Here is a 25,704-nt window from a genome sequence, read left to right as displayed (position 1 = left end):
AGCTTTGAAGCTTAGAAGCTTACTACTATCTAGCTGATGTTGTCATGCTATTGTGTGCTAGCTAAGTGGGTTTATGCTACTGCTGCTGACTCTTCTCAAAATCTAAAATCCATGAAAAAGACTAACACCATAGGAGATCCGTTCTGCTGTGGATCTACAGTAGTGTCAATCTTAACTGAGAAGGAGCTTTTTAAAATGTTGGCTTGTATACATATCACCTTGCACATCTATTGGACGCAGTTTGTGTTCAAGCTTCTATTATGTAGGGTATCTAACACAAACAATTACAGGAAATATCTCATTTGTAGGTCTCATGAAGGTGATATATTTTTCAATATGCTTAATGTCTAGTAAGGAGCCAAACTTGTTTTTTTGGGTTTTTTTTTGTCAGATGACAACTTTATTCAATAGTCTCAGGTGTCATATTCCTGTTCAAGCTGCAAATTTTAACTGCAATACTTTTCTGACTGGATTCTCTTGACACCCAGTGATGCATTCAACCTCATGACTCTTTAACATATAACGTAAGGGGTTAAAATGAAGAAGTGAATTCACCTATGCTTAAGTGAGTCGCAGTCAGGATTATGTTTTGTCAAATCAGCTCATGCAAAGTGAATTTGACAACAGCCAAATCTTGTGGATAAAGCAATTCTAAATCTGCTTGTTGAGGAATGTATGAAAGCCTCAAGGTATGTGCTGAAACATGTCAACATCACTTTGGAGCACAAGAAATTGATCAGAAGGTCTTAGTAAGGAGCCAAACTTGTGTGTGTTTTTAGAATAATTATAGAACATTCTTTTCCAGTCTCCTGATTTTCAGTTAAGCATTACTTGGATTCAGGTTACAGAATGAGGATCACACACAGCCAAAAGAAACCAAAACAGGTATTGTTTTTTAAATGATTTATCTGTAAAAGGAAAGGGTGCTTGGCACTAAATCGTACATATTTGAAAAAAGATTACATTCTGGAAGGAAAAATAAATGATTTTGAAGAGTCCTCTTTGAATTCCATTATTTTACTGACCTTTCTTTTAAGACAGCATCAGGTGCTGCACCCCTAGTTCCAGTGTAACTGCAAAATAATTACACGAATCCTAATTCTTTGGAGAAAAGGTCAATTTATGTTTACGCATTAATGACTTGCTTACTGAAATGAAACAATGACGCCTGTGCTTCTTTTTGAGTGAAACAAATATTTATTTGGAAATAATATATTTATATGGAATTTATCATTTATAGCTCGAATGGCAAATCAATTTAGATTTGGTTTACAATCATTTATAATGACACACTGGTTGAAGGTTGATGTGGAAATCTCATCCTCTGAGTGGTTGTTCTGCGGAGTGCTTTGTAGTTCTCCAAATCAGCATCATGTTGTGTCACTAAAAATGTTCACTCCTTGCCTACTTTAGACTATCAGCAGGGTTCAGTGTAGAATCTGTACAAAAAGAGTGAAGGTTATCAACAAGGGACAGCCAGGTTAACGTTGAGGCCCTTACAGTGTTTACCATAAGAGACATCAATAAATGCACACAAACAAATGTAGATACATATGTTGTTAGTGGCGAAACATAAATGAGTATATGTTGTTTTTTTAGTAGTAAGCTCCCAGATTATTAGCAGAATACATTCAGGCATTACCAAGGGTGTCATTACACATATCTTATTATTTGGGGTCTTAATATTATACCCAATCCGACAGGATGCAATTTTTACCACATGTCATATTATCTTCCAGTGCTAGTTCTCCATTCTACAAGCTGCAAAACTAAGACCAAATTGTGTTTCCCTCATACAACTTACACTAGGTTTTACCTTGCAAAATTTCTATGGAGTAAAAGTGTGGTATTACAAGACACATTGTCTTGTAAATATAGTATTATAAGAGAGGCTCCTATACTTCTTTGGTTGCAGACTTCTATTTCTATAAATTCTATTTAAAGACTGTTTAAGCTAAATCATAAGTAAACCCCACTTTATAGTCAATAAAGGCTACATTTGCAAGATTATATTTTCCAATAGCTCAGCATTTTTAGAAGTATAAACCAAATAAGACCAGAATTGCAGTTGCACCTCCACTATCCTGTCCACTCAATTGCAGGGTAGGTAGTGCCTAGGTCCATTGGCTTTGTCCAGAGGGCATAATTGTATCAATCCATCATACAGGACATCAGCCATACCTAGGTAGTGCCCTTCACTTGACCCATATGTGGGTCCTCATTTCAGTCAAACTAACTCAACATTCTCTGCCTTGGGGAACATGTCAGCTCCCTAGGATACCTGGGCCTAACTAATATAACGTCACCAACAGGGAACTCATGGTACACCTCTGAGACAAAGCTGAAACATGTCAACAACCTTCTAGGGTCTCTTGCTTCTCTATGCTGTGGCATAATTGGTTCTCTGTCTCATGGGTGTGATCAATTACTATATGGATGATCACATACATACATACATCCCTTAAACAGGCACAGTGAAGGGCAGGCTAAGTGATGTGACATAGTTCAGAGGGAAAACCCAAGTTGATGAGAAATCATAGGGCCAATATTTTATTTTCTTGTTGCAAAACACGGGTCTCAGTTTGAAATCACTAATCACTAATTTTGTGTTCAGTAATTACTTTTCTGAACTGATCTTTGTATCGTTAGTTCTAGTTGGAAAATTCAGACTCAGAGGGTGTCGCAATTCAACCTACCTCATACATATTCATCAGGTAAGTTGCAAATTGCGACTCATTCAAATTGGAGGCCATCACAAGGATAGTGGACTGCTTGTGTCCGCAGAACACAACATCTGTTATTGTCTTTCAATAAAATATCTATTTTTTACTACAGCTTGTTTCCCTAAAGAAAATGGGGATGCATTTAAAAAGATGAGTTTAATTTATTTGCTTGATTCTATTAATCCACAAACGGGTAGAGTTCCAAATTGGACCACTTCGTTTTTGTAAAGGGCTACCATGCCAATGTGGGGGGGTTGGCAACATGTCAATGTTTTCAATTTGGATTTGGTTGCAAAATATTGATACATATGATATCAAATTGGCGTCAAAGGGGGGCCCTAAACATATTAGTGCCAAAAACTGAACTGGTATCCATTCGGAATTCCATGTCGCAAATGGTGAATCTGAGGAGATATGACTTTTAAAGGGTTTGTACTTCACAGGCAATATCATCTTATAGTTTTGAATTTTTTTGGAACCACTTTTAGTTTCATTTCATCCCTTTAGTAAACAGAACAGGTAGGTATTTATGTGTGGGTGTGTTTATGTGTAGTACCTTTTGTGCATGGAGTGTGTGTGTGTATTGGGGATAGAAACAATATTCTTTTTATGACAGCACAACCCTGCTCCTCCTTGACAGTCTTAATCAAAATTATTAAGAAATATGCAAACATTTATCCTACAAGATAAATTGCGATATTCATCCTACCATTAAACAGATCATGTTCATAATTTGACATTCTAGATACTATTTGGAAATGGAGACAAAATGAAATGTGCTAACATACCAAGATAATAATATTCAATAATGACTTGGAAGATACCAGGAAGCTAAATGCGGGAAAACTACTTGAGAGAGGAAATGTTTTATTGGCTACATGGGCCCCTCTGCCAATCTATATGGTAGACTTGGTTCTAATAACATGACAGCCACTCTGCTAGAGTTATTGCATTCATCCAATGAATCAGTTTTGTCAACTCACCAGTTCTAAACCTTTTATCACTGTTGAACAGAACATGATTCTTTTGTATTCCAAGATTGGACAAAACTCTCCTCATCTTTAGCAACAATTCCATCTGGCATCTGATATTCCTGTTCCCTCTCATCATCATGATGGCCACAAACTCCACATGTCTTGCCCTTCATCCACAAAGCTGGTGTAACCTTCATGATAAACAAAGAAAGAGACATCTGATGTAAATCTATGTAATCTTGTCAATATGGCCAACCATGCAGTGAGTGAAATGCATCAGAATACCTGGCATGTGATTCCATTGTAGTGAAGCTTCTCAATGCCAAAGTCAGGTGCGAGCAGGATCAGCCCATCAGTCTCCTTTTCAATCTTCAAATGCGGTTCTGGAATCAAAAGAAGTGTATGTGGTTGAATTTCAAATGAACAAGTAACTAGCGATATATCCAAGAAGAGATAGAGATTTATCAGTTAATAAATAGGAGCTGTACATATAGTTTTAATTTGAAACTTCTATTTAGAATGCAACGAGTCTGCAAACATGCTTACTATGTAGGAGGTGGCCCTTTAATTGATTTGCAAGGCATGTTCAAGCCCTAGAGAACATTATATATGTGTGCATTGTTGTTGTATTACCTTTGGAGTTAAGTATAGTAAATCTATGCATACCTATGCCTACTTATCTTCAATATATTCTGATAGCTAAAATGCTGGTCCCCATATGTTTGCATGTCAGTTTTCAAAAAGTAATATTGTGGTACCATAACCACTTTTGTATTTGATTTCACTCCTGGTGATTCTTCTGACTCACAATTCAGCAAACCTACAACATTGCAAGGAAACGTGATTCACATGTCATCAAGGCAGAAGGTGGTATGAATGTATCCGTGAGGACATTCAAATACAGTTTTTAGGATCACGCACTCTGCTTTAAATCAACCAGTGTTGCCACAAAAAGTCAGCATTCAAAATCTTTAAAATGCGATAATTAACTTCAAGTGATGAATTCAAGTTAAGATTTTCCAATGCTTGTAGAAAAGACTGAAATGAATACATTTCAGACGTGTAACTATTGATTTAGCTACTTGTCAGATAAACATAGTTACTTTGGGAAACCTGGAAGTTGTGTACAACTTTTGTGATTTATGAACCTTTCCTGCATTAGAGAACAAAAGGAACACTCCCATATTTAATGTAAGCATAAGGGGTAGAACAAGGGGCTTACACAAAGGGGAAATATCTACCTTCCAGAGGAAAATGTTAAAAATGCTCATGTTTACTCATGCACCTTGTATGGGTGATGAAAACTCAAATGAGTACAGTTTTGGGAGTAGGGGTGCTTTTGGAATAGCACGACTGCCATTGATTGCCAGGATTTTGGCTTATATTGGTTAGGCAATCCCAAAAAGTACAAAATCTGCTTCATTTTTTTTTTTTTGGGTTAACTTTTTTTTTTTATTGAATTTTTTTTTTCCTTGACAAAAGTTGTGGTCAAACGTAGGTTTAAGACTGTCAAAACATTAATACAGAATATCCCGGAGAGAGAAAAAGAAGCAAAACCACATAGAATGGCACAACAAATCGGGGAGAAAGAAAAGGAAATTAGAAAAACGAAAAAGAAGATTCAACTGATCCATTCGGTGATAGGGCTCCAAATTTTCCGGCTCCTTTCAGATCTGCTACGTCCTTTTAGACTGTATACTGCTAACTTCATATTATATATATTGCCAACAGCCGAGCTCTCCAATTTAAAAATGTGGGGGAATCAGGACTGATCCATTGGGAACTTAAAATAGACATAGCAATAAACACAAAGCTTTCCTCAGATTTGTTCCACCCTGCCTGATTTTGCATCTGGTCAACCCCCAAGATCACTAAAGTGGGAGTTAATTGCAATTCTTTACCAATTATCTGAGCTAGAAATAATTCAATATCTTGAAGATATTTAGACAGTTTGGGACAGGAAAAGAACATATGAATCGTGTCAGCAGCCAAGATGCCACATCAACTGCACGAGTTCCCTTGATTATTAGACCATCTCGAGATTTTCCCGGGGGTATAATATAGATCAAAAGCTGACATGTAGTGCTGGGCCCTCAGACTACCAGTTATTAAAGTCTTATTGGCCAGCTCCAAAGAAGCTTCCAGGTCAGTGCTCTCTTGGCCAAATTTCCTGTCCCACCTGTCCTTTTGAATAGTTAAGTCGTCGGGCAAGCCATAAATAAGTATTTGATATATTAACCCGATCCGAGACCTTTTCTCAATAGTCCCCATCAAAGGACTTTTCCCAAACTTACCTTTCCTGGTGTTACATGGTTAAGCAGGTAGCTCCGGATTTGTAAAAACATAAAGAAGTGCCTGGTAGGAAGCCCATATCTATCTTGTAAGTCGGAAAAAGAAGTTATATGACCCTCGGAGAAGAAATCGCCCAATACATTAATTCCTAAAGTACCCCAACTAATAGTGATCGAGTCCTGAAAGATTGGCGGCAACAGAACGTGATACAGAAGAGGGGTGTAAGCATTGATATTGAATATGCCAAAACGGCGTCTGTTTTTTTTCCAAACAGAGTAGGCAGATTGCATTACTTAGAATTTTACTTTCTTATAATAACTAGGTTCAACGTTTCTAACTAAACAGTTACGAGCATCTTCCCCTAATAGAACCTCAAAGATTGTAGGTCTGGCAAATTCCGGCACAATCGCCTTTCCTCCGACCAATAATATACCCATTTGCTGTAACAGTGCAGCCCAGGAATATAGCGTTAAGGAAGGTAAGCCCCGGCCACCCCTTGATCTAGGGAGTATTAGCCATTTAGCCGCCCGTCTAGATTTATGATAACCCCACAAGAATCTTGTGCAAGCCCTTTCTGCACTAGAGATAAGGTGCACTGGGAATTCTATGGTGATAGTGCGAAATAGGTATAAAAATTTAGGAAATATGGACATCTTTATGACATTAGAGCGACCTTGGAGTGAGAGGTGCAAATGGTCTAATCTTTCCAGGGTCTGGTTCACCTCTTTAATAATAGGTGGCAAATTAATTTCTGGTATCTGCTCTACGGATGGCGTGATCTTCACCCCCAGATAGGTTACTACTGGGGCTATTGGGAACCCTTCTGGCTTTAAAAAATCTGAATGTGTGACTTGGGTTTTATCAGCATTAAGCCTATAGACCGAGACTGCGCCGAATTGTTTGGCTAAATCATAAACTGCTGGAAGAGCAGAACTGATATCCTTCGTAAAGATGGCAACATCGTCGGCGTAGGCTAGTGTTTTGTAAGCCACACCATTAACAATGGCAGCCTTAATCCGTGAATTGTTATCCAGTTTACTCAGAAAGGGGTCGATATAAATTGAAAATAGAAGCGGAGAGCAGGGGCACCCTTGACGGGTTCCTCAACTAATGGAGAGGGAACGCGACTCTTGGCCAGAAATACGAACAGAGGCCGCTGGGGAAATATATAAGGCTTGTATAGCTGTAATAAACTCCGGAGGGAATCCCTTGGTTTTTAACAGTTGCCATAAAAAAATCCCATGAGACCCTGTCGAACGCCTTTTCGGCGTCCAACAGGATCTTTGCCAGAGGTTGTTTGCAAACCAGAGCCCAATCAGATAGTGTTATTGCCCGCCTGATATGATCTGATGTATTGCGACCAGGTATAAAGCAGTGTTGATGAGTAGAAACCAGGGGGACAATAACCTTTGCTAGCCTTAATGCAACAATTTTAGAATACATTTTACTATCGGCGCAAATTAAGGAAATCGGGTGATAGGAAGAAGTGCTGAGTTCTGGTTTATCTTTTTTCTTAAAGACTACGATGGTAGTCTTATGCCAAGAGTCAGGAGTCTGACCATTCTGTGCAAGTAAAAATAAAGATTCAAGCTCTCCGAATAGAGTATGCCTAAAATATACGATAGAATTCAAGGGGCAGTTAGTCAGGACCAGCAGCCTTCCCTGCTGCCAGTAAGGCTATCGCTAGTTTCATCTCCTCCCTGGTTATCGGGGCGGAGAGTGTAACCCTCTGTTCCGGTGTGACCTTGGATGTTTTATAGTCACACAGAAATTGCACACCAGGTATTTCTTCTTCGTACTCGTCTGGAGAGTGGAGCGTCTTATAGAACTCTTGGAATACCTCCAAAACCTTGCCCGGTCAATCCTGAATCTGGCCATTTTTGTCTTTGATTCAGCATATTTGGTTCGAAACTGCCTTCTGTTGCAACTCTTTGGCCAGCAGTCTGCCAGTATTTTCGCCAAACTCATAAATATCAGTTTTATATTGAGAGAACTTAGCGGCAAGTTCCTCCCCCAAAATTTTGATGTATGCTATTTCTAACAATTGCTATCTGACGTTGGCATTCCTCTCTTTTGTCCTGATCTGCAATTACACGAATAAGCTCTTCCTCTGCTACTCGAAGCTGGTTAACCCAACCATTAACCCTTTCTTTGATCACCTTCGATGAAGGAAAAAAGTAAGGGTCGCCCCCCTCACAGCAGCCTTAAAAGTGTCCCAGACAGTTAAGTCGGATGCTGTACCCTTGTTCCTATGGAAGAAATCCGTTATCCAGTTTGTCATATACCTACAATATTCTTGGTCCAGCAGCAATTTTCGCTCAAATGTCCAAGTTGCCACAGTTTTTTTTGGGCCACTCGACGGAATTTGCATTATTAACGGATTATGATCCGAAATTACTCTAGGGTGCAGTTCGCAGCTAGTCCCCTCAAGAATCGGATCTGAAACAAATAAATAATTCAAACGTACGAATTTACTGTGGGGGGCTGAGAAAAACATATAGTAAAAGTCGGTCGGTCGCAATGTTTGCCATACGTCTACCAAGGCATGTTCAAGGCAGAGCCCAAGTATGGCTTTGAATGTCTTGCCCTTCCTTCCAAGGTATGGGGTATTACTATACAAATCAAAATTCGCATTCAAATGAATATTAAAATCCCCACATAAAACTTTAGGAGAGGGCCATAGAGCAAGTTCGATACTCAAGAAATTTGGAATAGAAGAGTCAACAAGGTTAGAGCCATACAGGGAACAGATAGTGCAGGATGACCCTTTGATTAGTATGTCAGCGATTACCCAGCGGCCTAAATTGTCCACCTTCAGTTGCTTAGTAATAGAAGTGCCTTGCCTAGCCATTAGGGCAACACCCCTAGTGGTTGTGGTTTGTAGAGTACAAGCAATAAGTTCAAGACCCAGTTCTTTTAGCCAAGCCCGGTTGTTCCAAGAGACATGAGTCTCCTGTAGGCATAATAGGTCTATATCCAAGTGCCTCATAAGTTTTGCTAAAATTCCCCTCTTCTTTCTGTCATTTAGCCTAAAGCAGTTTAAAGAGCAGATTTGAATATAGTTGTGCCTACCCGGCATCCTTAATTGTTGACCAGACCAGCCCAGTACCCCCAAAACAGATCAGTACAGTTTTTCTATTCAGGATATAACCAAAAATAAGATTAGCCAAATAATGCTTTTGAAGTATTCTGTGTTGTTTGCCACAACTACTATTAAAAGGAGCTATTTGTACCCCCCAGGACCCACCTCCCTTAACACTCCCCCCCTAAGTGACCCCCTACCCTTTTACCCTTACTGCCCTACCCCATCCCCTACACCCGCCCCTCCAACCTTCTTCTTCTGAGGCTTGGGGACCAGTGGTCCCTGGTGATGGTGAGCCAAGCAACCCACTCTCTCCCCACTACACCCTGCATGTATTTAAAGATAGGAACATGCAATGAAGAACAAAAAAAAAAAAGAAACAGAAAAAAGAGCCAGAGCCGGGAAAAACCGGAAAAGACCAGCTCAAAATGAAAAAAACTAAAAAACAAAGAGAAGCAGAGAGCCTCCTGAGCAAGGTTAGTGACAATGTTAATTGAAACAGAAAGTCAATCAAATCACAGATAGTCAGCAAAATTCTGTCAACTAGCGGCTCTGATAGTTAAATCAGACATTATGCCTTGACTTTATCGAGTGTAGATACCCTTTAGCCTGAGCTTCTGACTGAAAAAAATTAGTTTCCCCTTTTAAAAGCACTTTTAATTTGGCCGGGTTCAGGAGGAAAACCTGGGCTCCTTTCGCCTGGAATTCGGGCATCAATTGGTGAAAATGCCATCGTAGTTCGACTGTCTTCTGACAGAAGTCAGGTCGCACAAAGAAGCTACAGCTTTTTCCAGTTCTTTTACGATCGGGCCTGGCCAGGTCGTACAAAGATTCCCGGGCCAGGAAATTATTAAGAGAGATCAAGATGGCCCGAGGGCGATTGACAGACTGCCCCCCTGATTTACGCTGGTTAAATGGGAAACGGTGCGCCCTTTGAATTTGAGTCTTCCAGTCCCATTGAGGAAGATCTGGAAAAGCTTCCTCGAAAAGTTCGGTCACAAATTGGTGGATGTTAGAACCTTCCTGACCCTCCGGGATGCCCAGGATTCTAAGATTATTTCGCCTAGCCCGATTTTCCAAGTCAGTCAGTTTAAACAGAGTATCTTCTCTGGCCATCTGCATAAGTTCTGTCTTGGATTTCTGCATCGCCAGTTCATCTTCAAGTTGAGAGATCCTGGTTTCTGCTTCTCCTATTCTTGTGGAAAAGTCTGAACATGTCTTGGCTATCCTACGGATAGAGTTTTGTAGTTTCCTGCAGGTGCCTTGTGTACGGGGGCTTTCGACCCTTGCCTCCTCCCTATGTGTCATCATCACCTGATTGTAGACAAGGTGATTTCGTCAGGACAGCCAGGAGCTGTAACCAATCTGGCAGATAATGCTCCATCCGTTGTGCTATTTTTATCTCCCAAGTCTGGTGAGTAGGAATAGTCCCAGGACATAGCTCCAGTGACCTCCTCCAACGGAGTAGGGCAAGTAGGGATTACTCTCGGTTTTTTCACCTTCTCTGGGTTCAGCTGAGAGTGGTCAACGTCACCCTCCCAGTGGAAGCTGCTGGTGTTGCTCCCATCCCCAGCCCATTCTATCTCCTGGGTGTCGTCCTCTGAAAAGTTGGATACATCAGATAAAGAAAAAAATGTATCCAATGTGTCATCCTTCCTGTTAGGGTCAGTGCCTTCCTTCTGGGTATTCAAAGCTTCTGTTGTATATGTATATAGGCGCGCTGATTCTTGTACTTTAGCTGGGGGGACTGCATCTACCAGAATGTATTGCATTTGCTGGGTAGAGATTAGGTCGTTTTCTGGCCCTTCTGTAAATTCAATTAGGATAGAGCCTATAGCCTAGCCCGATGCTGCATGAACAGTAGCCAGCGATTCTGCACTCAAAGACAGTTCGCTCCCTGGTAATAACACAGATGTAGGGGGAGACCCCCCACTAGCATGATCATCAATCACCTCAGAACAACCATTTGAGATGAGGGCTGGTGACTTTGTTCCTCTAGCCCCCTCCGGGGCACTAAGCGGTGGCTTGGTCTTCAAAGACTGTGCTTTAAACAACGCTGGAACAGTCTGTCTCCCCCGGCCAGAAGTATGGTTCTTACCGGTGGATTCCATCGAGGAAGGAGGGGCTGTCTGAGGATTGCCGGCCTCCCTGCCAGCCTCCCTGCTCTCGATACCTGAGTCAGCCACTGGAGTCTTCATTTGACTGCACAGAGCAGACGATAAGCCGCGACCCCTAAGGCTTCTGCCAGATGTCTTTGGCGGCATAGCGGCGATTGGCGGCACCGTAGATTGCACAGCTGATGGAAACGTAGTGGCTTCAGAACCGCTCAGATTGTGGGATGCTCCGTGACCAAAGCACAAAACGCCTAATCATTAGGGAAGACTAGCCAACATTTGGTGAGTACACGACTCTTTTTCCATCCAGATAGCAAAGTTCTTCATTTAAAAAAGACAAGTCAGCGGTGGAGAGTTATAGGGCAGCTCATCCAGCCGTCCAGGCGGCCGCCATCTTGCCTCTCCTTGTGCTACGAAATCTGCTTCAAATGTAGAAGTAGATTCCTGGCTTTTTAAAGGTGGTTTTTGTGAATCTTTTCAAGAGAAAGACGGGCATGTACATGATTTACACATTGTAGGACCCAAAAATCACTCGAACCTGGACCACAAATCTTACACTTTTAACGCGTTTTACAGACCACTTTATACAATTTGAGGCCATGGAGAGAGTTGGTGACCAGCAAGGGAAGACAGTAGAGTCAAAAGAAAGGACAGGGAGAGCAGGGGAGAGCGGGAGAAGGGGTCAGAGAAGAGTCTGTATTCATTTATACATAGAAGGACAGTGAAAAACTACAGGACTCTTAATATTCTTAACTGAGCATTATTCCATGATGCTGATAGTGATGATTCCGCAACATCAACTGCTAGCTTTATCTCATAATAGAAGCAACTGAGTTATACCAACTTATCAGCTGTAACCTGGTAGAACCCTGCCACTGACCCTTAAATGGGTCCTCATTTCAATTATGATGGAATTGATTGTTTGATTATTGATGCATTAAATAAAACTCTGTCACCTACCAGAATGTGATTCATATGGCAGCCTGTTGACTTCAATACCATTTATCATCAGCTTCAGGGAGTCAGCAGTTGGATACATGTCAATATCGCTGAAAAAGAAGAACAGATTATATGGATGTTTTTTATATCTTTTACTACCAAAGCAAAATCACATGCTTTGTTATGGTAAGTGAGTGGCCCAGCGCTAATAACACTTTGCTCTGTTTCTTTGATAGGCTTGCACTTTGAAATAAAAGAAGACCCTTCCTATAAAACATAAATGTTTCACTGCATAATCACTAACGTGGTCAGGTGGTGGCATTCAAGGACTTCCCTGACACATACTTCAGGCAAATCAAGAAATCCCTTTCACATGGTGCACATTCCCAAGAATGAACATTGTGCCATCTGATTCGACACTCGAGAGTCGTACTTCTCATTTACCACCCTGAAAGTGGGCTAAACCCACCACCCATAGCCCATACCTGTTCTCTGGCTAGGGGTAGGCAGCAGATTGGGTCTTCATGATGGACCACCTTCCATCTTATAGCCTGTTTATCTATTGTTAGCTCATTTCTTTTAATCTGATATCAGTTGCATTTTGGGATAGGAAGGGTCAATTAGCAAGTGTCAGTGTTTTACTCTGCTTTTATTTACTGCAAAAAACCATGCTGCTTGTTACATATGCTAGATCCCTCAGTTAATTAATATCCTGTCATATGATTTGTTTTTAAATGGCCAAATTCAGAATAGGCATGCTTCTATTACAAGATAGTGAACTTTAGGAGACATGTCTGGTGTTGCATCACCACTGCCGTAATAATCCAAATCAGAGCACTCAGGTTACAGAAAACTCAGATGAGAGCCAAAGGGGATTTTTTTAAATGAATTGTTTGGTTGAAAGTACACAATCAACTAATACAATCAATACCTGTACCCACAGGGGTGAAAGGACATGCTTTAGAACATGTCTAATCATTAATTGTCATTAGGTAAACCTTCTGTCCTTCCTTTTCCCCGTATGACCATAATATTGATTAAATCTGATTATTGTTACCAAAGGAAACACAGACTTCCTATACTATTAGGATTTCTTGCAGTGGATAGAGCAATATTAACTAATATTGCCAAGTCCTTTGATGGGATTGTCTTAAAAATACAGAGCTAGCTTAGTATCAATGTCTGCTCTTCTCCAAGTGGTTAATGATGGCATTTGATAACCATGCCCCTTTAAATTCTAAATAAGTTTCTGCTCCATATTACTCCCATGATTTAGCACAGGTCAAAGTTAAACCCAGCTGGTTACAATGCAAATGGGGGATCCTGTTAAAGGTTAAAGAAGAGTTTAAAAAAGGGCTAGCTGCATACAAAAAACATTTATTTGGGTAGGACAACATTATTTTTGTCTTGTAATCAGTGAATCAAATAAGCAGAAATAAATCATTTTGATTCTCAGCTCTCTGACACTTCCACAATAACCTCTTGCATGATTCCAGCACAAGTGTTGTGCAAGCAACTCAACTTGTATTTGTGGAAAACTTTGTCAACTTCGGCCTAGATATTTACAAAGGTTTTTTCCCTGCCTCCCCAACCTAAAATTCAGTTCTAAAATGAATCTTCTTCAGTCCAGATGACTAGAGAAGACCTACTCTCTATGATTGCCAAAGTAAACTCAGACACCCCATTAAAACCTTGTCCATCTATTACCCAGCACTAAATCTGACCATTTGCTTGTTTAATTTAATTATCCACTTGAAGAAGAATTTATTCCTAGCACCCTTAAAGAAGAAACTGTTGTTACAAAGTGAAAAAAAGACAGTGACTCATACGACATAAAGAGTTTCATCCAATTTCACTTTTAACAATCATTCCCAAAACCACAAAAATTGTGTGGGAAGTATCCTATGTACTCATTCACAATAGACAAACTTCTTAGATGATTCACAAGCTGGCTTTCACCCACCACATAATACTGAATCTGTTCTGGTATCTATTTTAGATGACCTACAAATGGACTTGGATCAGAGACATGTCAATGCCCCAATCTTCCTATCTGTAGCATTTGTTATGGCTTATCATGTTATCCTACTTAATCATATCATCAGGGATGGCTTGGAGGTGAGTGAGCTTAATTGGTTACAGTTTTTTCTTAGTAGGCAATATCAAACAGTATGGTTGGCACAGGGTACCAGAGAGATCAACTGGATTCTTATTAGCCACATGATCCACTGTAAGATACTCTGCATGATTTTTGAGTCCTTTCATAGCTATCGTCATATATTTATAGCTCAACGAGAGGTGAGATATTGCCCTGACCGCAAGCAGCGGTCCTCCTCAGATAACAGACCCAGTGTTCCTAAACTGTTTTAAACTAGAACCGGAGTGCACAGTTTTTTTCTATGTCCTTCAAGGTTTTTGAATCCTGTGTCCCTCAGTCTAATCTGCACATTTCCTCAGATTCACACCTATGTGGGGTCACTTGCACTAGCTATTTTTCTTATGAGCTTGATAAAGAAATGTGCCATGTGCTGCGTAATGACATCTGCCATTTTAATGAAGTAAACACATTCATTTCAGTGCTAGGTTAAAAGCATCATCTTAGTCCAAAGAGGCCATCAAATTGGGTAAAGAAGGTACTAATGTTTGAATGGCTCAAACATAATAATCTATGTAAACTTCCATATAGAATACTATATTCAACCATTGAGTTAACCACCTCTGTAATCCGATAAAGCATAAAAATCATTAGACAATCATTTCATAGAATAAAACACACAAGGAACACATTTCTACTGGTTTTGAGAGATTAACATCTAAGGGTAACACCAAGGATACACACTTTTGAACATTCAGCTTGTTAGACTGAAAATACTCACTAGCTGCCAAGTTTGACATTGATGGCCTTTTGCTCGGAAGACTCTCTCACTTTCTTCATCATCACCAGGAAGTTCAGATCAGGACTACAGTCTTGGACCAGGACATGGTAGCAGCTTCTGGGCATCGAGTAGTTAAAAGCGACATCATTAAAGGTAGTGATTGTGTCTTTGGAAACCGTGCAGCGACCTAAGAAATTTTAAACACAAATTAAAATAATTATATTTGGACACCTTACAGTGAGAAAAACAGAAACTCTAAAAACAAGACATTGATTTTCAGCAATGCACTGGTTACTGGAAGTGACAGGACACTTTTTTAAAGGTTGATGCTCCTGAATTGGCCCCTTTCTCAGACCTAGCTCATCAACTTCATCCTTGTTAGTGATGAGGAACTGCTAGGAGTGAAAATGACTGAAATTAGCCTATGTGATAGTACTGCCTCTGACCACATGATGCCTGAGATCAAGGTTACCAAATGGAAAGCCAAGGGTAGCTGCTGCTACTACTAACTGGCATCCATGTTTAAATATTTGGTCCTATCATCAACACCAAGTGCCTCATTGTACAAACCTGATTTTATTTATGTTCACTTCAGGTAAATGACTGCACATTTCCTTCGTCGTGCATACTCATTTATTTTGACTTAGCAAAGCCATGGTTGCATGGATTGCAACATGCCTCGTTAAAATCCTATATGTATTGCAAATTTCAATGCACATGCCTAGCCATGGTATGAATATATATTATTAGAGTGCCTGTTATTTGAGCGTTTAAAAGTTTAGACAATTATAGGTTTAAAAAAATGACATTTAAAGTATGACGTAATACCAGTTTTTATTGGGCCTTGTGCTCAGTGATTTTATAATATTCCTCAAACTAATTATTGTAATTAGGAGGACATGTATATATTCAAAATTTTGCAATTTTATATTTTAAAGTTTTTTACACAAATGTGTGGCATGTTCTGATATTCCAGGCAAACAGCAAGTGTGGCCTTAAAAGAAACTTAAATTGACATTCGAGAGCAAAGGAATAGCTAGATATAAGTAATCCCAGGTGTTTACCTCTCAGATTGTCCAGCAGGTAGTCAGGGGCTTCTGTAAAAATATTCCAGCTGGGGGACTGAAGGGATGAGATCTGCGTAGGATGAGCAGCAGGGATTGCAACTGGAAGCTGAATGGATCTGTAATAAAGTGTGAGCTGCAGAGTAATCAGAAAAAAGGCAGTAAATATCGTTGGATCCACTCTTTACATAGATACAAATATGTTACTGTCAGTAGCTGTAATATTTACCCTTGGAACCTGCATAACTGCATCAATGGTTCTTGGAGAGCTTAGTGAGAGGACCACTATTGCTTTCTTAGAGGGATTTTTCCGCATCTTTTCAGAGAACCCAGCCATAAGTGCAGCTCCTGGGACAAACTGTGCAGCCCTGCATAATTGATAAAACATTCATTTTTCGATGCTGATTTACTCATTTAGATGAAGTATAAAATTAGGTGGTAATGTTTCCATAAATATAGTGCTCTGCATTGTAGCAGTTTTTTAAATAGCTAATCATGCTCCTTAATGGGTGAGTTTGTCTTGGTTTAGGAATGTAAAACTAGTTGATCTATTTGTAGGGAGTCATTTACGATCAGTTGAGATTTTGCAGACTGTATATTTCAACTTGGAGTCTTTCCTTCAATCTTTCAAGTGCATGTTCTGTCCTATTATAGGCATTGGCAATCAATTAATCAGTCCTTCGGCATAGGTTATGTCAGTGCCATCACTGGTGAGTTAGATCATTCTGGGGGATTCCTTTAGAATGTAGAGTTAGATAATTCCTGGGGATTCCTTTAGAGTTTAGAGGGTGGCCTGGCAGCCTCCAGGTCAGCAGAGGTTCTGGCCTCCACACTCCTAGCAGAGTACACCCCAGCTGATGCAGCAATCACTACCTGCCAGTTACGGATTTCTGTGCTCTGAGTGAAGGCGCTTCTGAGGAGGCTTCATCAAAGGCACTGAATATCTGATGAGCGAGCGCCATGTTTGATATACCTGCTACAAGAACAAACAAAGTGGAAGTTTGTTCCAAAACAACACAAAAATAAAAATTCCTCATACATGTAGTGTGTAGGCCACTATGAGATTTTCAATAAGAGTGACAGTCGCATCACCATAAAAAGCATGGAGCAACTGGCCACTATGGGTCTGTAGTCCCAAGATTAATGGACCCCCATTCAAGGGTTTCCCACAGAGAACCAGCTAAGGTTCTACCAGTGTAAACCTTGCACCCTCACATTTCTGCAGGGCACAGGAACTTCAAGTATTGCATAGAGAGGCATCTATTGGTTGATGGAGGCTGCACCATGCCGTCAGACTCTAAATGCCCCTAAATGTTTGTAACTGTCAGATTTCTTTGTGCCTCTCCCCCATTAGAGGAAGTACCCAATCCTGCCTGAAAGCTTGGTATTGAAAACTTTAACACAATTGTAGTATTTGTTCATTCCTAGCACCGCATGAAACAAACACAGGGGGCCCGATTGACAGAACTAACTTAAGACAAAATCCTGAACTTACTACCATTTTGGTATTCACAGAAGGCACTTACTCATTTTGGTATTCACAGAAGGAACTTACTCATTTCGGTATTCACAGAAGTTAGGAGGTCTAACTTTAGGACTCCTAAAAACCTTCTGTGAATACCGACAGTCTTAAAATTAGGATTTTTCTCAGTTTAGGAGTAGTAAAGTTAGGACTCCTAACTTTAGGACTCCTAAACTGAGAAAAATCCTAACTTTAGGACTTTCGGTATTCACAGAAGGCATTTAGGAGTCCTAAAGATAGGAGTCCTAGCTTTACTACTCCTAAACTGAGAAAAATCCTGACTTCAAGACTTTCGGTATTCAGACAAGGCATTCAGGAGTCCTAAAGTTAGGAGTCCTAACTTTACTTCTACTAAACTGAGAAAGATGCTATCTTTAAGACTTTCGGTATTCACAGAAGGCATTTAGGAGTCCTAAAGTTAGGACTCCTCACTTCTGTGGATACCGAAATGAGTAAGTGCCTTCTGTGAATACCAAAAGGGTAGTAAGTTTAGTATTTTGCCTTAAGTTAGTTCTGTGAATCGGGCCCATAATTATTGCACTTGTGAAAATATTTTAAGTATGTTATGCGACTAAATTAAAATACGCAAAAATGTTGCATTGATTAGAAGTTAAGGATTTTAGTTTAGGCCCATCAATGCATGCGGAGAGAACGGAATGATTTTTTTTTATGTCACAAAGCATGCCTTCTTTTGAATATTGGGATAAAAATGTAGTGGCTTGGCAGCGGAATGAGGTACATGCACCAGGTTAAGTTAAAAGTGGGTTGACAAAAACCTAAATGACCTGTTCTTCTAACGGTTCACCTTGATTCATTCATAAGTTAGATCATTGAAAAACTACTCAAGAGAAAAAGGTCTAAATAAGCTTGAAGTTGACCTTCAGGTAAAGCTACATTGCTAGTACAGGTTAATGGAGACTAACATCAAGCATCAAATGTCTAGGCATGCTGGTTATTTGTGTCATATGTTGGGTACGTTTTGAACTGTGGGGCTGAATATCATGTAAGATGTCTATTCTGCAGTATTGTAACATAAAACATTTTGAATACCCAGTTTTATTTTCTGTACTCCTAAGACCTATCATCATGCTTAACACTACTCAAACTACAGGTTGGATTGAGACCTTCTATAGTGCTAATGTGTAAGTCACATGGGGAAATCACCTGTTGGTGCCTACCTCAGAATATAGTATTTCTTGCTTTTCCTGAATATATACAATTAGTAAATTCTTACATAATGTAGAAATATTACCATTTTCCAGCCGATTTCAGTTTTGATGGAATTTTGGGCCACTCCACCATCAGCCTCAGGCCCGGTTGACTGCCAAAATGACCAGTTTGAGCCTTTGCAACAATTTTGTAGTCCTTGCAATTCTGACCCCATTTCAGGTAGGCCTAATCATAATGTAAGAAATGACATAGATTAAATTTGATGCATTCTATACAGAGGAGATGTTAATTTCCCTGTGTCGTCTGCTCCCCCGGCCTCACCTGGGCTTCATGAGAGTTGACAACAATTGCATTTGCACAAGCGCGCCATCTACTGGAGGTGGCGATTTCTACTGCATAGGCCTGGATCTGGGGCTTGGAGGTGTGGTAGTTGGCGTACACGATCACCTGGTATCCTTGTTTCTTGTTGTCATTTCTCACCGCTTGAGCAGTAACAGCGAGCACTGGGGGCTTGTTGTCTCCCATAAATGCAGGCTAGAGGCATGTGACAAAAGTGGAAAATAGCTATTAAAATGGAGACCTGAAAACTCTGCACCAGTTCTATTGTCAGGTGGGATACACAGGCACTTCCTAAAGTGGATGTTTGTTCAGACAACACCTTAGCTCTATTAAACATGGGGCACCCTGCTCAGAGGAAACCTTGCAATATAATAAGAAAAAAGGGCCGTATGCAAACATTTTTGGTTTCCATAGATGGGAATTGCAATGAATTGCTCAGCCAGCTTGTGTATAACGCAACTGGTTGTACTTATGCTGTATAGCAGAGCCCCGATAACCCATAATGCCTCGACTTCCAAGTTCATCATAGGAAACATATTCCGTGCGTTCCAAATTGCAATTGCGCAGTCTATAGAAACTTCACCACCATCTGTGGGACTCTAAAAATACCTCTCTTCTAAGCCTCTGCCTCTAGTGATTACAAGCTTTCTCGACCTAGAGACAATCAAGGAGTATGAAGCCTGATGCATTTGTTGTTAGTGAATAATTCATAAACTATAGTCTCTTGTAAGGGACACTGATGTTTCATCTAGTTTATTCTAATTCATTAAACAGAACAGTTGCACCTTCTCTGCCTGTTTATCATTGAAAAAAAAGCTTTTTTTTGCCAAATGATCTTCATTATTGTTTCATAGGATACAATTTGCATCAGCGATAATCAGCAGATTTACCTTTCAAAATCAGTGGATGTTTATCATAAAAAACAAACATCCCTGCCCTGGTTTATTTTAGGCACACAAAGACTTCTTCTCCTGAGTTGCAGAGGGAATTATTGCTTTGATATCTCCAATTCTTCATATAGAACATGAAGATGTCTTCTACTGCAGTCCATAAAGACTCCTCCCTGAGTTTGTTGTAGTCAGCACTATGTATTGTCAAGATGGTTTACAGGAAAAATAGAAAGTGATAAGTGCCTCACTTGAATGTATCACTTGTAATGAACTGGGCCTTGTAATAATCAATTGTTTTCTTCTCAACGTGCTGCACCAGACAGAGCAGAAGCTAAGAGAGGCACCCTTAGTGCAATGGTTAAACCCAAGTATAAGTTTCCAAACAACTGTGTTATTGGACTGGCGTCACACATAGCTTGTAAAATGTCTTGGGTGCTTGTATCCCCATCTGTATGGGACCTGGTATTGTAGTTCAGAGTGGCATATATATGGGGCAGAACCCCATTGTGATTTGCATATGACTGGTCTCTGCCTAGACTGGCATAGCTGGCAAAACTATGGACTAGAATGCAGCTAGAGTAATAACCAGTGGCTGAAATTAATTCAAGCATTCCACTCATGATTTTTTGTTTGTCGCTTATGAAGAATGTATGCATGCTTTGGAATATGTACAGAACATTAATGCATCATCTGGATTAAGAACAAAATAGTAACGCGTTATCTAGGGCTATGAGCAGGCAGCTAATCCAGTGTCTCTCTGACCTACAGAAGACTCCCACATCTTGTGGACTGTGCATAGAACACTCATAATGCACCATCATGACTGCACAAAGGCGAACATTAATGAATCTTCATATGGGAACGGAGCAATTACAATGAATTATCTTTATTCCTTATGAACGGTACAGGGTTCTGTGGTTTGTCACTGAGAAAGAGCAAATCTATAAATGTATTTGCTATACATAACACTAATTCCTAGTTCTCTTTTATATTTAGTTTTTACATTGCTATCTATAGCATGGGCAACACAGGCTATTGTAGCACTGCATAGGAGAGACCTATATAAAGTGTATATATATATATATATATATAAATTACCTACTGGCGGTCGCCAGTAGGTAGTTATAGTTAGGACCACGTTTCCATAGGAAATCCGCAACATTCTATTTTGAATAACTTTGGCGCCGGTTGACGAATCCTTGCGAATTTTTCAAAATAGGTGGGGCGCTACGCTCCGCTCCTACCCTGAAAGTCTCGGGGGGATTCGTCAAGCGGGGGCTGAGATAAAAGGGGGGTCCCAAAACGCGTTTTTCCATGCATTTTTCCATAGGACCTTTAGACACAGCTACAGCCCGAACGGCTGAACAGAATTACTTGAAATTTGGCAGAGAGGTAGTCCTCAGGTCAAGGAAGTGCCTTTTGTAGGTTTGGTGTAAATCTGTACAGTAGATTCTGAGAAAATAGCCTTTAAATCAATATATATATCTGAGCCAGCTTACGGTGCGCTTACAGTGCGCTTACCGTACGCGTACGGTGGCGTGCGCGAGCGTGATTCTGATTGGCCCTTAGATCTTAGTAAACATTCAAATCGGTCGAAACCAGGAAGCGGCGGCCGCCATTTTCTCTCTCGCACTCTGACAGGGGGTTGAAAAACCAAGTGCAAAAACATGTAAAGGGGCTGTTTACACAGCTCCCAAGCACCTAGCCATGTCGAGGGAGTCCCCAACGATCCCCCAAGTGAAAAAAGGCAATTTTAATTTTTTTAAAAATTTCGCCGATTACGCTTACCGTACGCGTACGTTAAGAAATAATAATAAAAAAAAAAATATCCACATTCATCCCACCCTGTGTGCAAAAGGTGCCCGAAGGGCACCTTTTGCGCTTGGCTTATTAGAGCTAAACAAAACATATATTTTACCTATCACAACGATGCTCATCATATGTCCTCCATGTGCGCACCGTGCGCGAAGCGCATCGTGCGTTCATGGCCCATCTAGCGTAACGTGGGCACGCGGTGTGCGAAGCGCACCGTGCGCGCACGGAACGAACTGCGTTAAGTGGGCGCGCACGCCACAAATGGCGTAAAGTAACTTAGCATTTAAAAAACCGTACAAATTCACTGAAAAAACCATAGGTTTCACACACGTTATAGTTAGGAATTAGCATTTAAAAAACCTTGCAAATTCACTGAAAAAACCATAGGTTTCACACATGTTATAGTTAGCTGGACATTTTACTGATAAAAAACCAATGAAATTCCCCCGTTATAGTTACTGTAGGCAACTATAACTCACGCGACCGTAATCCTCTGCTGATGACATATGTGTCTTTATGAAAAAAAAATATTTGTAATATATGTATAGCTAAAATTAAATGGAAGAAGACATGGGCAAATAAGTGTCTAAATACAGTATTAGCATCAGCAGAGGATTGCGGTCGCGCGAGTTATAGTTATCTGAACTAACTATAACGGGGGAATTTCATTGGTTTTTTATCAGTAAAATGTCCAGCTAACTATAACATGTGTGAAACCTATGGTTTTTTCAGTGAATATATATATATATCTATACATATATTCACTTAAAAAACCATAGGTTTCACACATGTTATAGTTAGCTGGACATTTCACTCGTAAAAGACCATTGAAATTCCCCCGTTATAGTTAGTTCAGATAACTATAACTCGCGCGCCCGCAATCCACTGCTCATGACGTCACATATTACATCACTCATGACATGGTCAGTGGCATCACTCATGACATCACTGATGACATCATCCTTGTGATAGAGTGGCGGTCGCGCGAGTTATAGTTATCTGAATCAACTATTACGGGGGAATTTCAATGGTTTTTTACGAGTGAAATGTCCAGCTAACTATAACATGTGTGAAACCTATGGTTTTTTAAGTGAATTTGCAAGGTTTTTTAAATGCTAGTTCCTAGCTATAATGTGTGTGAAACCTATGGTTTTTTAAGTGAATTTGTAAGGTTTTTTAAATGCTAAGTTATGTATGTATTATTATATTTTTTATATATTTATTTTACAATAAACTACCTATGTATATAGTTATAGATTGACTGTATCCTGTAATATGGAATGGCTCGTTTAAAATGTTTTTTTTTTTAAGGTCTTTCACAGTGCGAGCACAGTGCGCGAGCCCCGCGATTTTTTGAAAAAAAAAAAAATGTTTTTTTCATCCTTCGGGGTCCTTCAGGGACCCCCTGACAAAGGCTAGGGGGTCAGGAACTCTCTACCCTCAAAATGGCGGCCAACACTTCCTGATTTCGACCGATTCGAATATTGACTGACATGTAACCACCAATCAGAATTACGCTCGCGCACGTTAGGGTGCGCGCATGGTGCGCGCACGGTGGGCGCTTATAGATATTTATGTACTTTTAACTGCAATTTTCTCAGTAACTACTGAACATATTGACACCATATATGCAAAAGGCACATGCCTGACCTGAGGACTACCTCTTTGCCTAATTTCAAGTAATTCTGTTCAGCCGTTCGGGCTGTATCTTCGACTAAATGTCCTATGGGAAAATGCATGGGGAAAACGCGTTTTGGGACCCCCCTTTTTTCTCAGCCCCCGCTTGACGAATCACCCCGAGACTTTCAGGGTAGGAGCTGAGTGGAGCGCCCCATTAGTTTTGAAAATTTCGCGAGGATTCGTCAACCGGCGCCAAAGTTATTCAAAATAGAATTTTCTGATTTCCTATGGAAACTCGGTCATAACTATAACTATCTGCTGGCAACCGCCAGTAGATAATATATTGACATGGGGAGAGATACAGACAACTCTGCAAAACCCACTGGGGTGATTTTATAATTTTAACAATGACGGAGCAACACGAAGACCCACTGTGGTTAGATATTGCAGGACTACCTTTACCAGCATGCCCGGAGGCCAGTGGGCGGGGCTTATTTGAAATAAAATTAAGGACTGCATCCTTCGTGTTTGTTTTGCTTCGTGTGGCCAGTGATCAAGGGCGCGAGCCCGAAACGCGTTTGGCCGTGGATTGCCAGCATTGTGTGCCTGCCTCTTCTCATTGCCCCTCTTCATTGGGAGAAGTCAACAGCTTGAGAGGCCTCCTCCTCATGGGCAACTGTGTGGTTTTGTATTTGAGCGGCCTGCTCGGTCGCGGAGGGGGCCCGCCGCGGAACGGCGGATTCGGAGCGCCGGACGACCGGAGTGCTTATGACGAGCTGGTGCTCTATGCAGAGGTGAACTATTGACATGGGGAGAGATACAGACAACTCTGCAAAACCCACTGGGGTGATTTTATAATTTTAACACTGACGGAGCAACACGAAGACCCACTGTGGTTAGATATTGCAGGACTACCTTTACCAGCATGCCCGGAGGCCAGTGGGCGGGGCTTATTTGAAATAAAATTAAGGACTGCATCCTTCGTGTTTGTTTTGCTTCGTGTGGCCAGTGATCAAGGGCGCGAGCCCGAAACGCGTTTGGCCGTGGATTGCCAGCATTGTGTGCCTGCCTCTTCTCATTGCCCCTCTTCATTGGGAGAAGTCAACAGCTTGAGAGGCCTCCTCCTCATGGGCAACTGTGTGGTTTTGTATTTGAGCGGCCTGCTCGGTCGCGGAGGGGGCCCGCCGCGGAACGGCGGATTCGGAGCGCCGGACGACCGGAGTGCTTATGACGAGCTGGTGCTCTATGCAGAGGTGAACTATTGACATGGGGAGAGATACAGACAACTCTGCAAAACCCACTGGGGTGATTTTATAATTTTAACAATGACGGAGCAACACGAAGACCCACTGTGGTTAGATATTGCAGGACTACCTTTACCAGCATGCCCGGAGGCCAGTGGGCGGGGCTTATTTGAAATAAAATTAAGGACTGCATCCTTCGTGTTTGTTTTGCTTCGTGTGGCCAGTGATCAAGGGCGCGAGCCCGAAACGCGTTTGGCCGTGGATTGCCAGCATTGTGTGCCTGCCTCTTCTCATTGCCCCTCTTCATTGGGAGAAGTCAACAGCTTGAGAGGCCTCCTCCTCATGGGCAACTGTGTGGTTTTGTATTTGAGCGGCCTGCTCGGTCGCGGAGGGGGCCCGCCGCGGAACGGCGGATTCGGAGCGCCGGACGACCGGAGTGCTTATGACGAGCTGGTGCTCTATGCAGAGGTGAACTATTGACATGGGGAGAGATACAGACAACTCTGCAAAACCCACTGGGGTGATTTTATAATTTTAACAATGACGGAGCAACACGAAGACCCACTGTGGTTAGATATTGCAGGACTACCTTTACCAGCATGCCCGGAGGCCAGTGGGCGGGGCTTATTTGAAATAAAATTAAGGACTGCATCCTTCGTGTTTGTTTTGCTTCGTGTGGCCAGTGATCAAGGGCGCGAGCCCGAAACACGTTTGGCCGTGGATTGCCAGCATTGTGTGCCTGCCTCTTCTCATTGCCCCTCTTCATTGGGAGAAGTCAACAGCTTGAGAGGCCTCCTCCTCATGGGCAACTGTGTGGTTTTGTATTTGAGCGGCCTGCTCGGTCGCGGAGGGGGCCCGCCGCGGAACGGCGGATTCGGAGCGCCGGACGACCGGAGTGCTTATGACGAGCTGGTGCTCTATGCAGAGGTGAACTATTGACATGGGGAGAGATACAGACAACTCTGCAAAACCCACTGGGGTGATTTTATAATTTTAACAATGACGGAGCAACACGAAGACCCACTGTGGTTAGATATTGC

At 41.2% G+C, this 25,704-nt stretch overlaps 1 protein-coding gene across 1 annotated transcript in view; it reads right to left on the bottom strand.

The window, feature by feature from the left end:
- Positions 1 to 1,174: 1,174 nt before the first annotated feature.
- Positions 1,175 to 25,704, bottom strand: part of LOC146834631 (vitellogenin-A2-like) — an 83,171-nt gene continuing 58,641 nt past the window's right edge. The window contains exons 26-34 of the mRNA XM_085602102.1: positions 19,078 to 19,290; positions 18,839 to 18,981; positions 16,294 to 16,432; positions 16,065 to 16,200; positions 15,001 to 15,187; positions 12,146 to 12,234; positions 3,983 to 4,080; positions 3,707 to 3,888; positions 1,175 to 1,439 (exon numbers count right to left, since the gene is read on the bottom strand). Of these exons, the coding sequence (XP_085458228.1) occupies positions 3,724 to 3,888; positions 3,983 to 4,080; positions 12,146 to 12,234; positions 15,001 to 15,187; positions 16,065 to 16,200; positions 16,294 to 16,432; positions 18,839 to 18,981; positions 19,078 to 19,290 (1,170 nt within the window). The 3' untranslated portion in view covers positions 1,175 to 1,439; positions 3,707 to 3,723. The remainder of the gene's footprint in view (positions 1,440 to 3,706; positions 3,889 to 3,982; positions 4,081 to 12,145; positions 12,235 to 15,000; positions 15,188 to 16,064; positions 16,201 to 16,293; positions 16,433 to 18,838; positions 18,982 to 19,077; positions 19,291 to 25,704) is intronic.

This window comes from Triturus cristatus, chromosome 4_2 (assembly GCF_964204655.1).
Source record: "Triturus cristatus chromosome 4_2, aTriCri1.1, whole genome shotgun sequence".
Taxonomy (NCBI): Eukaryota; Metazoa; Chordata; class Amphibia; order Caudata; family Salamandridae; genus Triturus; species Triturus cristatus.
The sequence above is the reverse complement of the archived record's forward strand: the minus strand, read 5'-3'. Positions and strand labels throughout refer to the sequence as shown.